General features: G+C 34.1%; 1 protein-coding gene across 14 annotated transcripts in view; it reads right to left on the bottom strand.

The window, feature by feature from the left end:
* Positions 1–21,118, bottom strand: part of SIPA1L1 (signal induced proliferation associated 1 like 1) — a 395,826-nt gene that overhangs the window by 103,958 nt on the left and 270,750 nt on the right. For all 14 annotated transcript variants that reach the window (XM_074235822.1, XM_074235817.1, XM_074235823.1 and 11 more), the window contains 2 exons: positions 15,498–15,601; positions 11,641–11,798 (listed from right to left, as the gene is read on the bottom strand). In XM_074235822.1, the coding sequence (XP_074091923.1) occupies positions 11,641–11,798; positions 15,498–15,601 (262 nt within the window). The remainder of the gene's footprint in view (positions 1–11,640; positions 11,799–15,497; positions 15,602–21,118) is intronic.

The following is a 21,118-nucleotide window of genomic DNA, read 5'->3' on the forward strand; positions in this document are numbered from 1 at the left end:
GAAAAAATAAAAAACAAGAAAAAAAATTTCACTTGACCATATTAATAACTACTGCTAAAATTTTCTCAGAATTAAAGTTAATTTTTCTATATTTTATTTACTTTACCCTTTCCCTTTTTTGAAAATCAAGACATTTGTCTTTCTCCAGTTCAGGAAGACTTTTTTCCCCTTCACATTCTCTATAATGTCTCAAAGATGATGGGTTGACTCTCAACAACCCCATCAGTCAGTTTTATATGTTTCTGAGACTGATGACTTGAAGTCACTAAAAATTGTTAGGGTTTCTCTTACATTCTATTTTTCTTGGGTTTTCAACTATGTATTAGCTATTTTTGTATTGTTCTTTTTGGTACAAAGATAATTCTCTCAGAGAACAGAAAAAAGAATCAAGTATTTTTGCCCTGAGCAGTGGCCCATCTTTTCCTTTGTTCCTTCTTTTTCTCATCCATTTAGTTTAAAAAAAAAAAAATTCTTTTTTGTTGTAAAATCAAATGCCTACTTAGGCAGTGTATTGTGAATCAAAGTCTCTCAGTTACAGTTTCCTTAACTCTAAAATGAAATAATTGTGATAGATTATATCAAAGGTCCGTTTCTAGTTCTAAAACTCCATTTAAATATTTATGTAATAAAACACAAATCTAGACTGCCCAGACAAATAAGGTAAAATTCTAGCATATGGAATGGGTTAATGCCATTTATCTGAAATTAATAATTTCATTCCTTTCTTGGAAGATATTATTTTAAAATCATCATCATCATCATCATCATCATCACTTAGCAGAGGCCATTAGCATAGAAATCACCTAGCTATTTGGTTCTCAAGTCTTCGATTTCAATGGCTTTTTAAAGTCTATTTGTTATTAGACAGAGCTTTAGAAAAATAGTTATTTCATATAATGAAAACCTAACAAAAATGAGAATGTCTTGTAATGAAAGGAAGACAAAAACTGAGTCTTTAGCATATGATTATCTATGATTCATTATTTTAGAGGGTGATATAAAATTCAGTTTTTTAATATAAAAAATAAATTCAGCAAGAAAATGAATAGAGGATGATCTAGAAATTTTTCTAGCAATAAGATAATTTTACATTATTATGGCATATATTTATTATTTGGAATTTAGAAGGCAGAGAACCCAGTCCTACATAATGAAGACTAATTTGATTTTCAAGGTTTCCAAAATGAGTAACATATCATTAATTTGAACCCTCCCTAATTCCAAACTGTTGATAAGGTCCTTGTGTGGGCTATATAGGAAAATCACTGAACTGGTATCAGGAGAACTGAGTTCTAATTCTGGAATTTGCTATCAACATAGTTATGTGTTTTCATCTGAGGGCATTTTATTTATGTGAATCTCACAGTTATACAAGATGATACTCTGAGGTCCCTGCCAACTCTGATTCTACTTCAGGGATTTGTTTCAGGCATTTTATTTGTTTATAAATGATATTTCTAATGTGCTAATTACAAACACTCTTACACTGAAGGTCATCTAACTTGACAAAGTTTTTATTACTTTACATTGTGTAATATGCTCCTAGATTTAATTGACCTATTGTTTCTTTACAACTACAGTAAAATCTAATTCATCCAGCTGAGGAATAAATTATTCTGCATAAATAAACTATAAAATATACTAAATAAATATACTCTACAGAAATAATAAACATATAGCCATTAGTTTCTTTTTTTAAACATGTTTTAATCACAAATGATGGAAAACTGTAATGCCTTCTTGAAGATAGAGTAGAATACTGGCAGTAGTAACAACTAGCATTAATGCAGTTCTTAATACTTATTATGTCATCTTAACTTCAAAACAGCCCAAGAAGAAAGACACTTTTATCATTCTCACTTTACATGAGGAAAACTTAAGTCTGACAGAGATTAAGTGAATTGCTCAAAATCACAGTCAAGAAAATCTGAGGCAGAATCTGAAACAAAGATTTTTCTGACCCTAAGTCTAACATTCTAAACATGATGCCCATATTTAAGCTTTTCATAAAGGGTCATTATGACAAAAGACATTAATTACTATGATAAAAATAATACACTTATAGAATATTTTGAGATTTAAAAAAACAAAATGAATTCCTCAAAATAAAGCTTATGACACCAGTAGAGTATACACAGTTCATTTAGATTGTTCAATCTTTGGAGCCCTAGTCCCCTAATCATCCCCCTCTCCCTACTGCCCTTTATTCTACCTTAGAGATTAAATAGAACCTCCTCTCCTTGGCAGTGAAGCCCTTTATGACCTGGCTTCAATCTATCTTTAGCTTCATTTAATATACTCTAGAAGGTCCTGTCAAGAAAGTCTTGATGTTCCTCACATTTGAAATTACATCTCTATGCCTTTGCAAGGGATATTTCTCATGTTCTAAATCTAGAGCTAGAAATATATCATGGACCATATTGTCCAATTCATTTATTTTTAGAGATCAGGAAGATGTGGTCACTGATTTATTTAAGGTCAATTAGGTAGGCAAAATATGAACTTAGGACCTCGGATTCCAGACCTTGTGCTCCTTCCAGTGTCCCAAGCTATACTCCCTCTTCACCATGACCTGTTTCAATTAATAATTTCTTCAGCTCAGCTACAGTGTGACCTCCTAGATGAATCTTTTCCTGACCCTCCACCATCCTCCCAAAAAACCCAACAAATGCTCACCTACCTTGTAATTATATTATATGCTTACTGAGGTAGGATACATAGCCAACTAGGGAGGATAAGACAACAGCAGCACTGAAAGAAAGGCAGTTTTGAAATTTATGTGATTCTGTTCTTCATTCAGCAGGGTTGGGGGAAGCCTTGTAGAATTAAAGTGATTAGAGGGGGTAATCTCAGTTGGAATTTTTAATCAATCAACAAGTGTTAAATAGCTACTCTATATTAGACACTGTGAGGATACCAAAACAAAAATGAAAGCCCCTTTTGTTTAAAGGACTTATTATCTACGGTGGGAAAATAATACGCATTTGTTGTATATATTCAAGCATTTACATATTTACATACATATTTATTCGAGTAGACATATTGTAAATATATATATAAATACATACAAATACTCACACACACACACACACACACACACACACACACACACACAAACTTCTGCCTTCTTGTTACATTAGGCTGTTCCATCTTAAAATTGTCAATGTTTGTGCAATTCCTTCTCTTATCCACCCAATTTACTGATTTCCATTCTGTCACTGGATGGGAAAAACCAAATCATTTTTATTTAAAGTTTGTCCAAAATTAGATTAAAGAGGTTCTGAGCAAGACATTTTTTTCCCATTAGGTAAAATATTGTGACCTGTAGGGTATGGCCTTGATGACATCCATTTTGCCTGCTCAAAGTTTGGGTTTGCTTGGTAGTTTTCAGTTGTTCTAGATAGAGGATGCTGGTTAATGAATTAATGAGATAGATGAGTGATTATAGCATTCTATAATTCTCATAATTCAAACTGACCTTCTCTATATCAGCATGAATTAATGAGTTTTTCCATAGCAAATTTAAGTAGATGATGATACAAATCAAAGTCCTCATTAACCCAAATTTCCTAATTCATTTTTGTTTCTATCAGATTACACACTGCAACCAGATTCAATTCCCTTAAAGACAGTCCTTCATCATGTCACTTCTATACCAAGGAATAAAAATGATTCCTTACTCACAAAATGCCTAAATTCAGTCTAACATTAAAGACTTCTAACTCATTTCTTCTAGTTAATAAAAGAAGACCTCATTATTTGATTAAATGCTAAGGTCATGCCCATGCCTGTGCTTCTGATTATAGATACTCACCCCCAAACCACCAGTCCTACTCACACAGTCATCATTGAGGGAAGGGATCATGGGAGAAACAGTTCAGTAACAGCTAGAGAACAAGTAAAGATAATAACCAAATAAAGTTAGTTCAAGTGAACTATACAGTGAATCTTTAAGAAGGATATTTAATTACCTGAGTTTCTCAAGGTTTTCTTGTGTTATAAATTAATGCAGAATATTTCGATGTGATTTAAGATCTTCAAAAGGAGAAAGTTCTCAAGGACAACTAGAATAGTTTACGTATTCTCCTGATGATATAAAAACTCCTCATAGTATAAAAACTTTCAAAACTAGCTGAATTAATTCCACCCATGAAAAATGATTCAAACGTTCTGGGTAGATACTAAATTCAAATTCATTACAGATTGAAGTAAATATTTTCACATTCCATATTCATTCCTAAAAAATCCTAAGGGGCAGCTAGGTGATGCAGTTAAAAGAGCAACAGTCCTGGAGTCAGGAGGTCCTGAGTTCAAACCCAACCTCAGACACTTAATATTACCTGGCTGTGTGACCTTGGGCAAGTCACTTAATCCTCCACTACTTTGGCAAAAAAAAAATAAAGTGTCCTAAGGCTGTCACAGGGTTATGGAAAAATCTCAATTTCCATCAATCACTAAGCATATATTTATTAAGAATACATAATTAAGGGGGCGGAGCCAAGATGGCGACATGAAGGGATCAAGTCTTAGGAGCTCTCTGTTAAAACTCATAAGCTAAGGACTCTAACTAAACTTTCGAGAGACAGAACCCACAAAGGGACCCAGTGAGGCAGTTCTCCTACTCAAGGTAACCTGGAAAAGAGCAGAAAGGCTCTGCTCCCCAGGGTCGGAGGGGTAGCCCACCAGAGTGAAAGAACTTTAGCCTCACGGAGGCAGCCCCAGGGTGCTGGGAGCCCCGGCTCACAGCAGCGGGTGAGTTTCCCGAGCTACACCCTGGGGAGCACCGGGCACAAAGTGGGGGTACAGCGAGGGAGCTCTGCCAGAGCCAGCAGTGGTCTTTCAGCAGCCCTAATCAGGAAACGGAAGCAGGCAGCTCTGGTAAGCAGGAGCCCCAGGGCATGAGCCCATTGAGCTGAGGGAGGGGAGGGAAGAGAGACTGCAGAGCTCTGTCCTCTGCCCCTGAAACAGGACTCTGGGGCTCTGACCACATTCAAATCCTGATTGCAGTCTATGCCCCCCCATAGAACAGCAGGGGACCCCTACCTCGGCCCTGTGGCCAAGGGGGCGCTTATGGTTATTCACAGACCAGGAGAGAGGACAGAGCCTCACACACTGAGACCCTTGTGGGAGTGTCCCAAAAGCTCAGGAAGCACCCTAAAACCAGGCCCAGGCTGGGAAAATGAGCAAGCAGAGAAACAAGAAGAAGATCATTGAGAAATATTTTGCAAATGAGCCCAAGAAGGATCAAAATTCACAGTCTGAAGATGAGGAAGCACAAGCTCCTGCATCTAAAGACTCCAAGACAAACAGAAATTGGGCTCAGGCTATGACAGAGCTCAAAAAAGACTTTGAAAATCAAATGAGGGAGTTGGAAGAAAAACTGGGAAAAGAAAGGAGAGAGATGCAGGAAAAACATGAAAATGAAGTAAGCAGCTTAGTCAAGGAAATCCAAAAAAAATGCTGAAGAAAATAGCATGCTAAAAACCAGCTTAGGTCAAATGGATAAAACAGTTCAAAAAGTTATTGAGGAGAAGAATGCTTTAAAAAGCAAAATTGGCCAGATGGAAAAAGAGATAAGAAAACTCTCTGAGGAAAACAAATCCTTCAGACAAAGAGTAGAATTCAGGGAGATTGATGAATTTACCAGAAATCAAGAATCAATACTTCAAAACCAAAAACCATGAAAAATTAGAAGAAAATGTGAAATATCTCATTGAAAAAACAACTGATATGGAAAAAAGACTTAGGAAAGATATTATTGGAATACCTGAAAGTCATGATCAGGAAAAGAGCCTTGATATCATTTTCAAAGAATTACTACAGGAACATTGCCCTGATATTCTAGAAGTAGAGGGCAAAATAGAAAGGGAGAGAATCCACGGATCCCCCCGAGACAAGAGATCCAAAAAACCAACCCCTAGGATTATTATAGCCAAGTTCCAGAACTCCCAAGTCAAAGAGAAAATATTACAAGCAGCCAGAAGGACACAGTTCAAATATCGTGGAGCTGCAGTCAGGATCATACAGGACTCAGCAGAAACTACATTGGAAGCTCATAGGGCTTGGAATACAATATACCAGAAGGCAAAAGAGCTTAGAATGCAGCCAAGAATGAGCTACCCAGCAAGGCTGAATGTCCTCTTCCAGGGAAAAAGATGGACTTTCAATGAACCAGGGGAGTTTCAAAGGTTCCTTTTGGAATGGCCAAAGCTGAACAGAAGGTTTGATCTTCAGATACAGGACTCAGGTGAAGCATGGAGATTGGAGGAGAGGGAGGAAATATGAGGGACTTAATGAGGATGAACTGCATGTATAGAAAAATGATACTGATAATATTCATATGAACCTTCTGAGTTAGTAGAGCACATAGAGGGAGCTCTTATAGTTGAAGCACAGGAAAAAGTTGAATTCAAAGATAAAATATGGTGTAAAAATGGAGTCAATAGAAAAAAGGGAAATGGAATGGGAGAAAGAAAAAGGAGAGGGGGAATAGTCCAAGATATTTCACATAATAAGATTTTTTTTTATTACAATGAGCTATTGCAATGATATGGAAGGGGGGAAGCAAGGGGGAATGAGGGAACCTTCGCTCTCATCAGAGATGGCTAGGAGAGGAAACAGCATATATACTCAATGGGGTATAGACATCTGGAGTAAGAAGGAGAGGGGAGCAGGGGGAAGGGGTGGGGATGTGAATAAAGGAGGAGAGGATGGACCATGGGGGGAGAGTGGTCAGATATAACACATTTTCTTTTTTACTTCTTGAAAGGGGCTGGGATTGGAAGGCCTGACCAGGACCATAGGGCCAGGTAGATTCTGGGCCTAAGGGGTGGTATCAGGGCTCAGGGCTTCTTGGCCCCAGGACCGGGGATCCGTCTGCTGCGCCACTCTGCGACCCTACAGCAGAGTCAGAGTGAAAGGAGAGAGAAAAAATATAGTACATGGTAGTGGAGAAATAAGAAAGGAGGGAGTTGCGATCAGCAATGGCAAAGTTGGAAAAATATGGAAGCAACTTTTGTGATGGACTTACCATAAAGAATGTGATCCACTCATGACAGAGTTGTTGGTGTTGGAACAAAGACTGAAGCACATTTTTTACTATTATTATTTGGGGGAGGGTGCAGGGCAAATGGGGCTGGGTTGTCTGCCTGGGGCCACATAGCAGGGTGATCTTTGGGTGTCTGGGGCTGGATTTGGACCTGTGTGCTCCTGGTTCAAGGGCCAATGCTCTGTCTGCCACCCAGCCACCCCTACTATGATTACTATTTTATTTTATTTTGGGTCTTTTTTTCCCTTCTTTTTGGTTTTTGCAGGGCAGTGGGGATCAGGTGGCTTGCATGTCACATGGCTGGGTGATTGTTGGGTCTACGGGGCTGGATGTGGGCTCAGGTGCTCGCGGCTCCAGGGCTGGTGCTTCGTCCATTGAGCCACCTGGCCATACCTACAATTATTAATATTATTTTTTTTAATTTTAATTTTTTTCTCTCCCCTTTACTTTTTTTGCCCAAGAAAGTCTATATTCATGGGGGGGGGTATTTTGTTTACTTGTAAACAAGAATACTTTATTAATGTAAAAAACATTTGTACAAAATGAGAATAAAAATAAATTTAAGAGAAAAAAGAATACATAATTAAGCTTCAGAGTAGAAACATATAAGTAGCTATACATATAAATATACACATAATAGGTATAAAATTAACAGGGAATGGTTTCGGGAGTTAGTATACTAGAGTTTAGGGGAGCTATTATGAATTTGAAAGAAAATAAAATAAAAGTACAAGTACAGAAAGAATTCCTTTTAATACTGAAGGTAAGAATTAGAGTTGAAGCATGGAAAAGTGCAAGTAAAATTATGATGAAATTCTAAGTCATTTGGATATCCTTTTTCCACCTTTCCTGAGCCCATTGCCTTGTCTTAGTAGTTCATTCAAAGCCCAATGCCTTTACATATAAAGAACATTTTCTCTGCTAGGACATAACTTCCCCACACAATATCCCTTGATTTTGTGAACTTTATATAATATAATCTGTCATTTGTTCCATTCCTTTAAGATTCTTCCAAGTAATTGAACTGACTTAATAAATTAACATGAAGGACAGTGTTGAGAGTTTATGTCATCATCTATTTAAATTTGCTATGACAAACATGATAAATTTGCTTTGTATACTCTTCCAGAAAACACTAAAGTCTTCAATGCTTCTATGTAAATTAACTGACAATGCATGACATTCTGGAATTGCACTAATGGATAGAAAGGAAAGAAAAGCTGAGAGAACTAGTGGTAAGGTATTTCAGTTTCCGCCATGCACCACTACTTAAGGAAAAGAACAGGAAATAAGATGAAAAAGTAGTAAGAATCCCAGACTCATAGTTCAAAGAGACCTCAGAGTCCATTTAGTATTCTCCTTTACAAATTTCCAAACAAGCAGAAATCTCTAATCTTCTTGAAAATGTACAGTAGGGAACTCATTTCCTTAACTCATGCTATTTTTGATTTGGTCTGAAAGATTTGATTAAAGTAAAGGTCACAATTTATATCTCTGTGACTTCCATATACTGTTTGTAGCTCTACCCTCCAGAGTCTCATTCCTATCCAGGGAACAATCTTCAAATATTGGAAGATATGAATCCTTTTTGTCCATAACTCCATCCCAACAAGTCTTCCCTGCTTCAGAATGAACAGCCTCTGCTTCCCAAAATCACCCTGATATGCAGCTTTGAGTTGCCCTACTATTCTGAAGACCCTGCTAGGTACATACTCAAACTTGTCCTCACCTTTTCTAAAATGGGGCTCTCTGAAATAAATACAGCACTCCAGATGTGACCTAACTTATGCAGACTAAGGGAAGATGATCATTTAAATTTTTTTACATATTATTTCTTCGAATACCACCTGATACTGCCCTGAAACAAATAATTTAGACCTATCTACTTCACCTCCTGTACTCCAAAATTTTATACTTGTGCAATATGCTTTTTGAACCTAAATGTAGGATGTTTACCTTAATTATTTTCTAGTCTGTCAGCTAATGTTATTATTCTTGTCAATAGTGACTTCATTTTCTGCATCTCAATTTACAGTTACACATGCTTCCTCTGATTCAAATTCATTCAATGAAATGAATGCTTTTCCCTTCCCCCTACCAGTAGAAAGCCTTCAAGTCTTCTTTCTATCAAAAATTCTTTCCTAATTGTACAAGCTATAGTGACTTCTCTATCCTAGTATAATTGTTTGTGATAGAAATGGCAACTGAAATAGGAGGAAGAAGGATTAAAAGCAAATTGAAAGTTAAGGAAATAATCATCAGATAAAGTTCAGGAAGATTTAAAAGAAAAAATAGGGAAACTACACTATGAGGAAGCAATATTAATCAATATTGATTTAGACTATTTAAAATAATTAGATAGAATATGGCAGAAATATTGCTATGGTGGAGGATATGATAAGCTGGAGGATTTAGAAAAGGAAGATGTTATCTACCTTCAGAGAAACAGGGTAAGTAGAAATTAGCCCAATATGATCTTAATATATAAATTTATTTATGTGTGTATACATGAAAATTTGTGTTATATTTTTAAAAAACAAATTTTAATTGGTTTTTCTCCCTCTGGTATCTCCATTATATTTAGGATCCAGAGGGTTGTTTAAACATCTTAAATTTTTATATTTTGGAGGTTCTAACATTTGACTGACATTTCCATTTTTCTATATATAACTAATTTTCTATATTAATTAAATAATACTTAAGGTCTTAAAAGATTGTACTTTCATAAGTTTTTAATTCAATAATTTAATTCAATTTCTATATGCAAAATATCATGAGCAGTGCTTGGGATAAAGAGATAAAAACAAGAATTTCTGGTCTTAAGAAACTGACATTCTCCTAAGGAAAATGCCACATATCACAAGAGAAATAAACTCATAGAAATTTGATGAAAACTTTAGTGTATAATTTTTATTTTGTGTAGCGATTTTTAAAAAGTCCATGAAGCATTGATATGAAATAAGATCTTTTTCAAAAAACAACAATTATTGCCAGATGCAGCTCTCCTTTGAACACCTTTTTGAAGAATTGGCTATTTTGGGGACAGCTAGTATTTAAAACTTAACCAAGCGTCAAAATGGCAAGTTTAAAGAGATGATAAATTGAAAGTTTCACACCTGAAAAGAGTAGTACAAAAATAAAAACTTTCCAAGTTATGAAAGTACTTATCACAACTTTGAGCTTTGTTCTTGGTTCAAATCCACCTCATTTATTCTATTTGCTCTTTTTATCCTCTTCAATATCCATTACAAATACCCCACAGTGACTGAATATATACCTCCATCTCCTAAAAGTAAAAGTAATTACCATTCACTGACTACTTCATGCATGTGTCAAAAAAGGCAATAATTTGGGGTACAGTATTTCTGTAAAGATTACCATTTGGCAAAGAATTGGAAATCAAGGGGATGTCCATCAACTGGGGAATGGCTGAACAAACAGTAGTAAATGTATGTGATGGAACACTATTGTTCTATTAGCAACCAGGAGGAATGGAAATTCAGAGAAGCCTGGGAGACTTGCATATACTGATGCTGAACAAGATGAGAAGAACCAGAAGAACATTGTACACCGTAACAGCAACATAGGGTTGATGATCAACCTTAATGGACTTGCTTATTTCATCAGTGCAATAATCAGGGACAATTTTGGGGATCTGCAATGGAAAATACCATCTGTATTCAGAGAAAGAACTATGGAGTTTAAACAAAGATCAAAGACTATTATCTTTAATTTTTAAAAAGTTATCTTATTATGCAATTTTGCTATCTCTAATATTTTATTTTTTTCCTCAAGGATATATTTTTTTCCTCTCAACACATTTAATTTTGATCAATGCACAGCTTGGAAACAATGTCAAGATTATCAGTCTGCCTTCTCTGGGAGGTGGGGGTGGGAAGAGAAGGTGAAGGAAAAAGTGTAAAATTCAAAACCTTACAAAAAAATGCTAAGTAGAAACTACCATTGTATATAATTTGACCAAAAATAAAAAAATTCAAAAAGATCACTACATACATATATACATACATACACACACACACCTAAAATATGGCACTCATGAAATGGTCTTCAATTATAGTCTAATTTATGAAATGATGAGTTGTCAACCATTAATATGGCATTTATTATGCCATATTAATGGTTGACAACTCATCATTTCTCTAATGTAACTTACAGAAACATTAAACTGCATTAACTTATAGATCTACATGAGAGTTCTAGAACTCTTTAATATTAAAAAAAAGACCTCTTCTATGTATCATCTCTTTTCTCCTACATTTTAAAAGACAAAATAAAATTAGCAATATGAATAATGAGCTATTTGTTAAACTAGATGGTGAAGATGAAGTACAGTATCCCAAAAGGAGGTCCAAAAGAAAGAATGCAGGTGTCCAAACCGACAAATACAGAGGAAAGAAATGCCACTAGATTATATCTGAGAACGAGCTTTGGTTGTTGACAAGAACTAATGGCATAAGTAAATAATAGCAATCAGCATATTTCATTTTGTAAACCTGGGCCCAAGGATACCTTTTGTCCAACCATTAACCAACTTCCATCCATCCCATCACTGATGCAATAGTAATAGCTACCTGTAACAGACACTGTCAGTGCAGGGATTGTGAACTCGAACAATGACAAAAACATGCTGGAAGTGAGAACGAATGTTCTTTGGGCTGAATGGCTGTGCTCCGGGTTCTTGGAAAACTATTGTTACAATATCATTTCCAATGTGCCGTTTCCGTAGGAGCTAAAAAACAAAACAGGAAAATATTTTCATTGAGACTATCCTTTTTTCCATTTTTTATTTTAAAAATTAATTATAGACTACTAATCATTAAGGAAACCTAACAACTACTCTCAAAATTCTCTTTTGCCTTATACAGTCCTAAATGAAAGGAAATGGAAAAAGGAGACTCTGACATTTTCATTGAATGCATAAGAATTTAAGCCAATCCTGATCATATTAGACAATGTCCCAGCATGTCTAAATACCAGCCTTAATTCTCACATAAGGAAGAGACTGGTAGAGAGATTTTAATGACGAAAACTACTACAAAAATTACAATACAATTTACATGCTGTTTTAGTTAGATTCATCAAAAAATTTGCTAGGGAAATCAGAAATACAGTTTTAGCAATGCAAGTTAATGATGTAGAAATTAATAACATTTAGGAATGATATAACAATTTTGAAGTAGGTTAAATTTCAAGCTTAAATAATTCCTACAATAGTGATGAAACCTGCTTCAAAAGGTCATTTGCTGCTTCAAAGTAAAAAAAAGGGCTTTTTTGAATAATAGTATTCAAAAATTGAAAAACAGAAATAAAAAAATGGTGAATAGATTTCAAAAACTGTCCTTAGTAAGTATACTAACACAGGTGTTCTAGAATAGCTTGGCTACAGTAATGTCAGTTTTAAAAAATAAAAACCTAAAACCTTTAAAGAAAAAAGAAAAATCCCAATATAGTATACTTTAAAAAGAAAAAACTCAGGAGAACAAATACATCTTATCTATCTTGTCTATTATTTCAGTCTATATATATACAATGAAGCAATTTTCTTTTCTCAAATCAAGGTATTCAAAGAAAATATCAGAACTATCATTGAACTGTAGTTGCAACATAAGTTTTGTAGGATGGATGATGAAGTTGACAGTTAATCAGGATTCTGAGGAAATATATTTCAAATTTAGGAGACTGAAAAGATCCAAATACCTCAACTATTAAAAAGGTGTCATATTCCTTAAAACAGAGTAGAAATTTCAAGGGAAGTTCAAACAAAATACTTCTGTAGCGTAAGTCTTACCTTTAATTAAAGTACTAATCTACTTAGAATCTTGGGCCAACTGAATACAATAGTATAACATGCTTTTAGAAATATTCTTTCTTCCAATGTATGCAAAAACCAATAATAACAACACATTCTTTTTCCAACAGTAAAGAAAAATTTGTCAATTTTGACAGTCAAAACATAAATTTGAAAAGTGGTACAAAAATATTTTTTTTATCTTTTGCCTGACTAAATTACTAACCTACAACAAAGCACAGTAACACAGTTTCAACTGAACATGCCATTCACTTTCTTATTAAATAATAATCTAATAGTACTAAGAATTAAGTATGGCAATTAAACTTTCTAAACATTTTAGAAATCTAAATTCTTCCAGTAAATAACAAACTCCGCACCACCAAAATGTTATTTTTCATAAGATAATTAGGAATGCCAGTATGAATTACCTGATAAAGAAATCTTTTCCTAAAGGCAAAAACTCAATATTAATTAGGCCACACTTTTGAATACCTAGAATACTGTTATCCCTATTCTGATATATGGACACAATACTTTATTGTTATTTTGAACCTAAGTTAAAATAAACTTGGCACTTAAAAACATTTTGGTTCTTTTGATTAGAAATAAAGTAATAAAAATGAGAAGACATATACATTGAAATGGGTGAAATAAAGAGAACTAGAAAAATAACACACATAAAAAGCATAATTTAAATGGTGGGGCGGGGAACAAACAAAAAGAGAGAGAAACCAAATGCTGTATAATTACAACGATCATTCTCAATTCTATAAAGAGATAAGAAAATGCATTTCCTTTTCTTCACTGGAAGGGTAAAGATCTATGGATATGGAATGGTATCTCAAAAATGACTAGGCTTTTTTTTTAAACTCAATTTTTTTTCATTTTAATATCTGTGTTACAAAGAAAGGCATGCTTGGAAGGGAAAGGGAAAAGATGCTTTCAGAAAAATATGTAAAATATGGATATCAATAAAAATGAAATTTTAAAAAAGAAATGGAACCAAAAAGAGGCAGCATAGATTGAAATGAAGATAGTTCTCACTCAGTGAGAGAAGTCTAAGACTTTAGTACTGCTCTGTGATCCAGGGCATGTCATAACCCATCAAAACATCAGTTTTCTGAGCAAAATGGAAAAGTATTTATATAAAAATATTTACAGTACCCATTTCATAGAATCACTCTACTATGTAAACTGCAAGACACTTTTTGTCTACCTCTTATCTAAATGAATTTTCTGTTTCTTGAAATACTTGCTTAAGAATAGGCCCTGAATAACATTATTCAATCTGAATATACTAAAATTATGAGTTACTCATGCAAAGAATAACAGTTTTTAGTAAATTTCAACTGTACTTCTATCTTAAATATAATTTATTGAATCATTTTTATTTAAAAAAAAACACTCAAAGAAATCACACCAGAAAATCAATACTCTGAGTTATTAAGGATAACTGCCTCATAGTCTTGCACATCATTTCTCCCTTCCCCCTCCTTATTTTTCCACTCAGTGAAATTCAGAAATAGGACTGAATATAAAACAAATACACAAAACCGTTCTGACCAAAGACCTAATCATATTTCTGAGTATGCTGGTGATTATAAATACACAATTATTATTTAATTTGAATCCCCTTTTGTATCAAGTTGTTCTTTTTAAACCACTCAGCTTTCCTAATGCTCTTCAATAGTTTCCAGGATCTGAGTTAGGGAACTTCATAAAAGAAACTTATTTAGAAATGGCACAATAAGAAAAAATTAGAAAACTGTGTCAGCCTATAAAATAAACAAGAACTTGGTGTCTTGGTTTGATTTTTAAAAATTATATCCTAAACTTGTGTTCCAAAGATTTACTCAAATTTAAAATTGAGAAGAGTAGATTATTTCAGTACTTGACTTTAGACTTCTGACATAAAAGTCTATTCAGTAGAGAAACTGCCTTCTGCTAACTGTGAGCTGGGAATGGAATGATAATTTTGGTTAAGAAAAAAAATGCTATTTTTTAACTATTTATAAAACTGGACCATGGCTGGTTTTTAACACATCCATTGAAAGGATATGAATCTTGACCATGAAGTCTGTATCCCAACTTGGATACCATATATTTTAAATTGTTTATACACAACCATGTCCCTTCCCTTCCAAAACTAGATTTTGAATGAAGGTGCATTTTTGTCTATTGAATACTTGTAAAGAACACAGAGTTACCATTAGTCAATAATTTTTATTTCTCAAAAAGCCTGCTCTGCAACCAGAATGAAATATTAGATTGTCTTGACTTCTGTACTTAGATCTCTTGAGATGAAGTAACACCCACACATACATGTTCTTTGAAACCCTGCAGAGGCATCTAATCACCATTATTTCAAATTGTTCTCTTCTAATTTCATGGAAACCTCAATCCCCGTGGGTGAAAGACAAGTAATTAATTCACAAAGCTACCCGGCTGGCTATTAACCTAGAATTTGTCTCTTCATTTGTTTTCAGCTCATTTGCCATGCCTTGCTTCCACAAAGTAGAATGTTTCCTGCTGCTCTGACAGTGCAACACTAAAATCTGGTTTGATATTTTGCAGTTCTGCCACTTAGGCTTTTGGGGAAATGGAATGTAGGAAATGTAAATTCCAATAGTCTCCTACCTGTTGCTTGTTGTTAGGTGTATATGGCAGCAGAGTAGATACATGGAACATAATTTCATAGTCTTTGTATGTTGTATAAAGAGAATGGGTACCAGTTGAATCAGCTGCAAGAATAAAAAAGGTATTAAATGAAACAAACTACTTAGAAAAGAAAGCATTAATATCTATCAAAATATTAGTAAATCACTGGCAAAAAATGATTGCTATGTTCTATTACTCTATAGAAGTATTTTAATCTCCTTAACCAATAGATAGTTATATAACAAGGGTTTCTGTGGCAAAGCACAATCAAGATTTTATGGGAAATTCTAGTACTCTTTAGAAGAAGAAGAAAAAGGTTTTGGCTTTTTTCAAGACAGAAATCAAGCTCTTTATCCTTAAAACAATTAGTTCTGAGTTTCAGAATACAGTTGCCCACAAAATGCCTGGTGTCAGAAGCAAAAACAACAAAGAAATACAACAGAATGACAAGTCTATATAATTTCATAAGCTATGGAAAGCTGTGTGTGAGAGGTGTTTATTGGATTACAGGAAATGATGACAAAAAACTTTGCCTCTGACACGTTTCATACATCCATACCCTTGAGATGCTAAAAGTGGTAATGAGCATTAGCTGATGTTCCTATGAAAAATAGCACTAGGTGCAGCACCCAATCTTCCTCAAAAAACAGATATTACTTGATCATTTTTCATTATAAGTGTCTTTCTTCCTTCCTATCTGTTTTGAAGGTAATTTGGATTGAGTGACTTGACCAGGGTCACACAAATAGTAAGCTTCTGAGATCAGATTTGAACTCTAGGCTTTCTCATTCTAGGGCTGGTGCTCTAACCACCATGGCACCTAACTGCCCCATTATATTTGTAAAGATACTCTCAAGTAAAGAATTATAATATTATATCAAACTGAACAGATAAATCACTACCACCTATTTTTGTTTAAAAAAAAAACCACATATACTAAGGCAAAACACACATTAACTAAAAATCTGAATTATGAGGTCATCTCGGGGAAAAAAATAAAATAATGCCCCTAATATTATACAACATTGTGCAGAGAAAAAAAAAATCTCTCCTTGACACCTGAATTTTTTCAAAGTCAATTACGTATATTGCTATTAATATGTATTCAATGTAAATAAATTAGATACCTATATAGATTTGGGAGAAATGATATTAAATTTCTTGCTACTAAAATCTGCAGAACTGACCAAACACATTTGGAAATCCCAAAATGGAAGCATGAATTTTGACATGTATGTAAGAGTTTTTAAAGCTTCTAACTAAAGTTAATTAACCAGAAAAAATCTGCATTCCATATTAATTACTTAATATCTGTTCATTCCTAATCAGAGATTATAATTAATATGGAAAATAAAGAATGCCAACTGATTCTTAAATCTGAAGAAAAGCTTCTGTTGAAGTTTTGTTGACCTTTTTTTGTCCTTTACTATGGTCTCCCTTTGGCATCAAGTCATTCTTTTTTTCCTTCCTTGTACCTTTATAAACCATTCAGTTTTCTTAATCCTTTTCAATAGTTTCCAGGAATGGAGTTAAGAGCTATGAAAAGGATCTACATAAAAGAAAAATATTTGCATTTAGCATAATAAAAAATTAGAAAACTGTATAACCCTATACAGTAAACAAGAATTAGATTTTTTGGGGTTGATTATTTTTAAAGGTTGATTAAAAAAAGTCATATCCTAAACAGTTAGTCTATTAAAGTTCCATTCCAATGCTTCACTGTGATGTGGCATTACCTTCTTAAGTCAGAAAGATTTATAGGCCCTGAAAAGATCTAAATGTCTCCTATCTTCTCATAGCTAAGTTTAAACAGGATAATCACGAGAAAATTAGCCTTTACAAGGATTAATTTTTCGGTCTCAGTGACCCACAAAAACTATCTAATGAGACATGCTGTACTACTGTAATCACAATGATGAAATCGAAATATGCTTGAAAAAGTATCAAATTTAAAAAAATTATTAAATATATACATTTTACTTTCTGTTGTTTTGATAATTCATTTCTCAAAGGTCTGAACAGTATTGCTATATCTAAGAATACAAAGTGAATAAAGCATTATTCTGGACTATGTTTTGTTTTTTTCTTTTCCAACTGAGAGAAGGAGTTGCAGAATAAATGCAATGCTGACATCTCCACAGAAATTTTCCAACCATGCCAGAGACACTTCCTTATTCTAACAGTCCAATCCCAAATTACTTATCACATTGGCAGAATCCCTTGCCCATAAAGTTTTCACCTTCTGATGGGCTGACTCCTACAAGACCTCTAATTTAAGAAGGAGGCTCAAGACAAGATGTCTTCATTCCTGCACAGGTCATAATGCTGTCTCATCTCCACAGAAATTCCTTAATCATGACCCCAGCATCAAGTCCCACCTTCCACTTTTATTTCCTATTCCTTTCTTTTCAATTTCCACTGTGTTCTCTTTTCCCAGAAGATGTAAAGTCCTTAAAGGCAGGGACTATATTCATTATTTTTATTCTCAGAAGAGAATCTGTCACATGGTCAATATGTAATAAATTCTTATTGACTGGTCTTCCTTTGCCCTCATCTTAAATTTATGTGACATAACAAAAATGTTATCAGTAACCTCAGAGAAAGGAGTTTCAGTCAGATGGTGAGATCAGAGAATACACTACAAATGAAAGAGAATGAGTATGGGGAAGGGAATAAAAGCAGCAAATAAATGTAGTTATTTTTAAGTTTTAGGATGGAAGGGAATGAAAGTTACAGAAAATAGTAGATTTAATCATGTTTACTGGCAGGAAGGCAAGAGCCATTAGGTTGGGAAAGAATGCAGGGGTAGAGAATAATAGAGATAATACTCTTTTGCTTTTTTAAAGAGATCCAGACATGTGCAGTAGCTGATTTTGATTTATATAGTATCATAAAAGAATGCTGTCCAAGGATATTATTGTTTTTTTCCATTAGAAGGTAAGCTTCTTGAAGGCAATAACTGTCTTGCTGTTTAAATTTATATTCCCAGAAATAGTGTGTAATTCATAGCAAACATAAGAAAAGCTTTTGTTACTCAATCAAAAAAAAAAGCTTTTTTACTTCAGATATTGATCAATGCTTTTCCCTTTAACTAGGCTTAAATAGTTTTGAATTTATATAATTCAAGGTTGCAAAACAAAATGATATAAATGTATGTGTGTATGTATATGTATGTGTATGTAGATATATATAGATAGATAGATAGATATAAATATGATATTTTACTTCCTGATATCACAAGAATAATATATACATTTAAGTGGCTGGTGGATGGATTTTTGTTTAAATTAATTATTTCTATACAGAGAATGAGTTGATTCTCATTAGCAGTTGAGTTTTATTTCCTAGCATTTCATTATTAAAATCCATCAGTAGAAAGACCATTTCAAATGAAAACACAACCTTATGGTTTCTCTTTTTCCCAAACTATTCCAAGTCAGGTTAATAATAGACCAAACTATGAGGAATAATCTCATTCAGTTGCAATTTAGTCAAGTGCTAATTCTTGAGTGTTTTGAAGAAGGCATAATGATTTGGACAGGGAACATCCCTACCTGATGTTGACGAATGGAACTTTCATAGAGAGGAGAACATTTGGATTGCTGTACCCTAGTCAAACTTTTGTGAAGCTAGTTTGGGCAGGTGCAGGAAAGAAAACATGCCTATTCTAATTAAGTCTAATCTGCCTAATATGATGAAGGAACTGACAGAATAGAAAAATTTTAGATCAGGAGTTCTTACCTGATTTCAGATCATAAACTGGAAGTCAGGTGAAGTTTTAAGACTATTCTCAGAAGGTTTTTAATGCATAGAAGACAGAGAAGTATAAAGGAAATCAAGTGAAACACACACACACACACACACACAAACACACACACAGAGACAGCAAGGTAAGAACATCTTCATTCCTCTCTCAGCAGTAGTAGAAGACATAAAGTCACGATGGAAACTACACCAGATACCCCTTATTAGAAACCATTCATTGTTAAACCAAATCTGATTGCCCTATTTGGTCATGATTGTAAATGACCAAGTATCTCTATGACCTCTGTAGAAGAAGTGTTTTTATTTCCAATACAAAGAATTTTATATTTTTCAAGGTTTCCTTGGTGTATATTATATATTAAGAAAATGGGAAAAAACCCATCCAATTAATTGGATCCCCACTCTAAAAGAAGTCTATTACAAGGTTTATGCAAGATAAATAAAATTTAATCAAAAGAGGGAAAGCATTCACGTTAAGGAAACTATTGACATAAGATTTCTAGAAAGCCAGAATGTATAGATGAGGAAGGATAGAATTCCAAGCATGGAGTTAGGCAATGAAAATGCCTGAATTCAGGTAATGATGGAATGACTTGTGGGAGGAACAGAAAGGAAGCCAAGTGCATAGGATCATCCAGTATATGGATAAGAGGAAAGTGTAATGCTTGGAAAGGTAGCAAGGACCAAGGTTATGAAAGTTTTAAATGTCAAAGAATTTTATATTTGATCCCAGAACCTCTGGAGTATTTTGAAAAGGTGGTTGACAAGGGTTTGAGGAAAATACTTTAGAGATGAATGGAGGACTACTTGTCAAGGGGGGAGACCTCACTGAAGCAGAGAAACCAACTAGAAGATTATAACAGTAATCTATATATGAAGTAATTAGGGTCTGTACCAAGGGATGGTGTGAAGTAGAGTGAATAGAACTTTGCAAACACTGTGTTGGGTGAATAGATAATGAGGAATCAATAATAAAACCTAGTGACTGATTGAAGACTAAAGAATTAGTTGGAGGTTTCAAACTTGGGAGTGTGGTGATACCCTCAATAATGTTAAGAGGTATGAAAAGAGTTGAGGTTTTGTGGGAAAGAAGAATTCTGTTTTGTTCATGTTGAATTTGAGATGCTAATGGAAGATTTGATTTGAGATGTCCAAAGGGCAATCCAAACAGCAGGATTAGATCTCCAGAGAGAAGTAAGGGCAGACTACAGAGACCTGGGAAACACTTTAAGATGAGATCACCTCATCAGTGGGATAATACCGAAGCAAAAAGAGAAGAGGGTCCCATACAGAATCTTGAGGGACACTGCAAGTAGAGTGTAATCATAAAAGAAGACTGAGACAGGGCCATCAGACAGGGAGGAAAGCACCAAGAGAAAATTTCAGAGAGGTAAAGAAGAATGAAAAATGAGAAAAGGTCATTAGATTTCCATAAAATGCACATTTATTCATGAAATTATGAGTTTCCTTTTTTTTAACTACCCACAATTATATTTTAAATTTTTCTCCACGGAACATCTTACATTCCTTCTTAGACCATGCACCTCATTTCTTTACTTTGAGATTGCTGAAACATTGGGGGAATACTCATATTACATATCGTTTAGATAATTTCTGGCAAGTTAGTAAAGAAAGTTTGTGAAGTTACTTCACAAAAAGTGATTGTTTCATGTTGATTTGTTAAACTTTAGAAAATAAATTTCTCAAATAAGGAAAACAATGAGAACATATTTTAATATCCTGGTGGTGTATTACTTTTGAATACTACGCAATGAAATATAATTGTGTCTTTGTATTTATTTTTAATGAAGGAGGTGATAGTTTTTCAGAAGCTA

This window comes from Macrotis lagotis, chromosome 4, assembly GCF_037893015.1.
Source record: "Macrotis lagotis isolate mMagLag1 chromosome 4, bilby.v1.9.chrom.fasta, whole genome shotgun sequence".
NCBI classification, from domain to species: domain Eukaryota; kingdom Metazoa; phylum Chordata; class Mammalia; order Peramelemorphia; family Peramelidae; genus Macrotis; species Macrotis lagotis.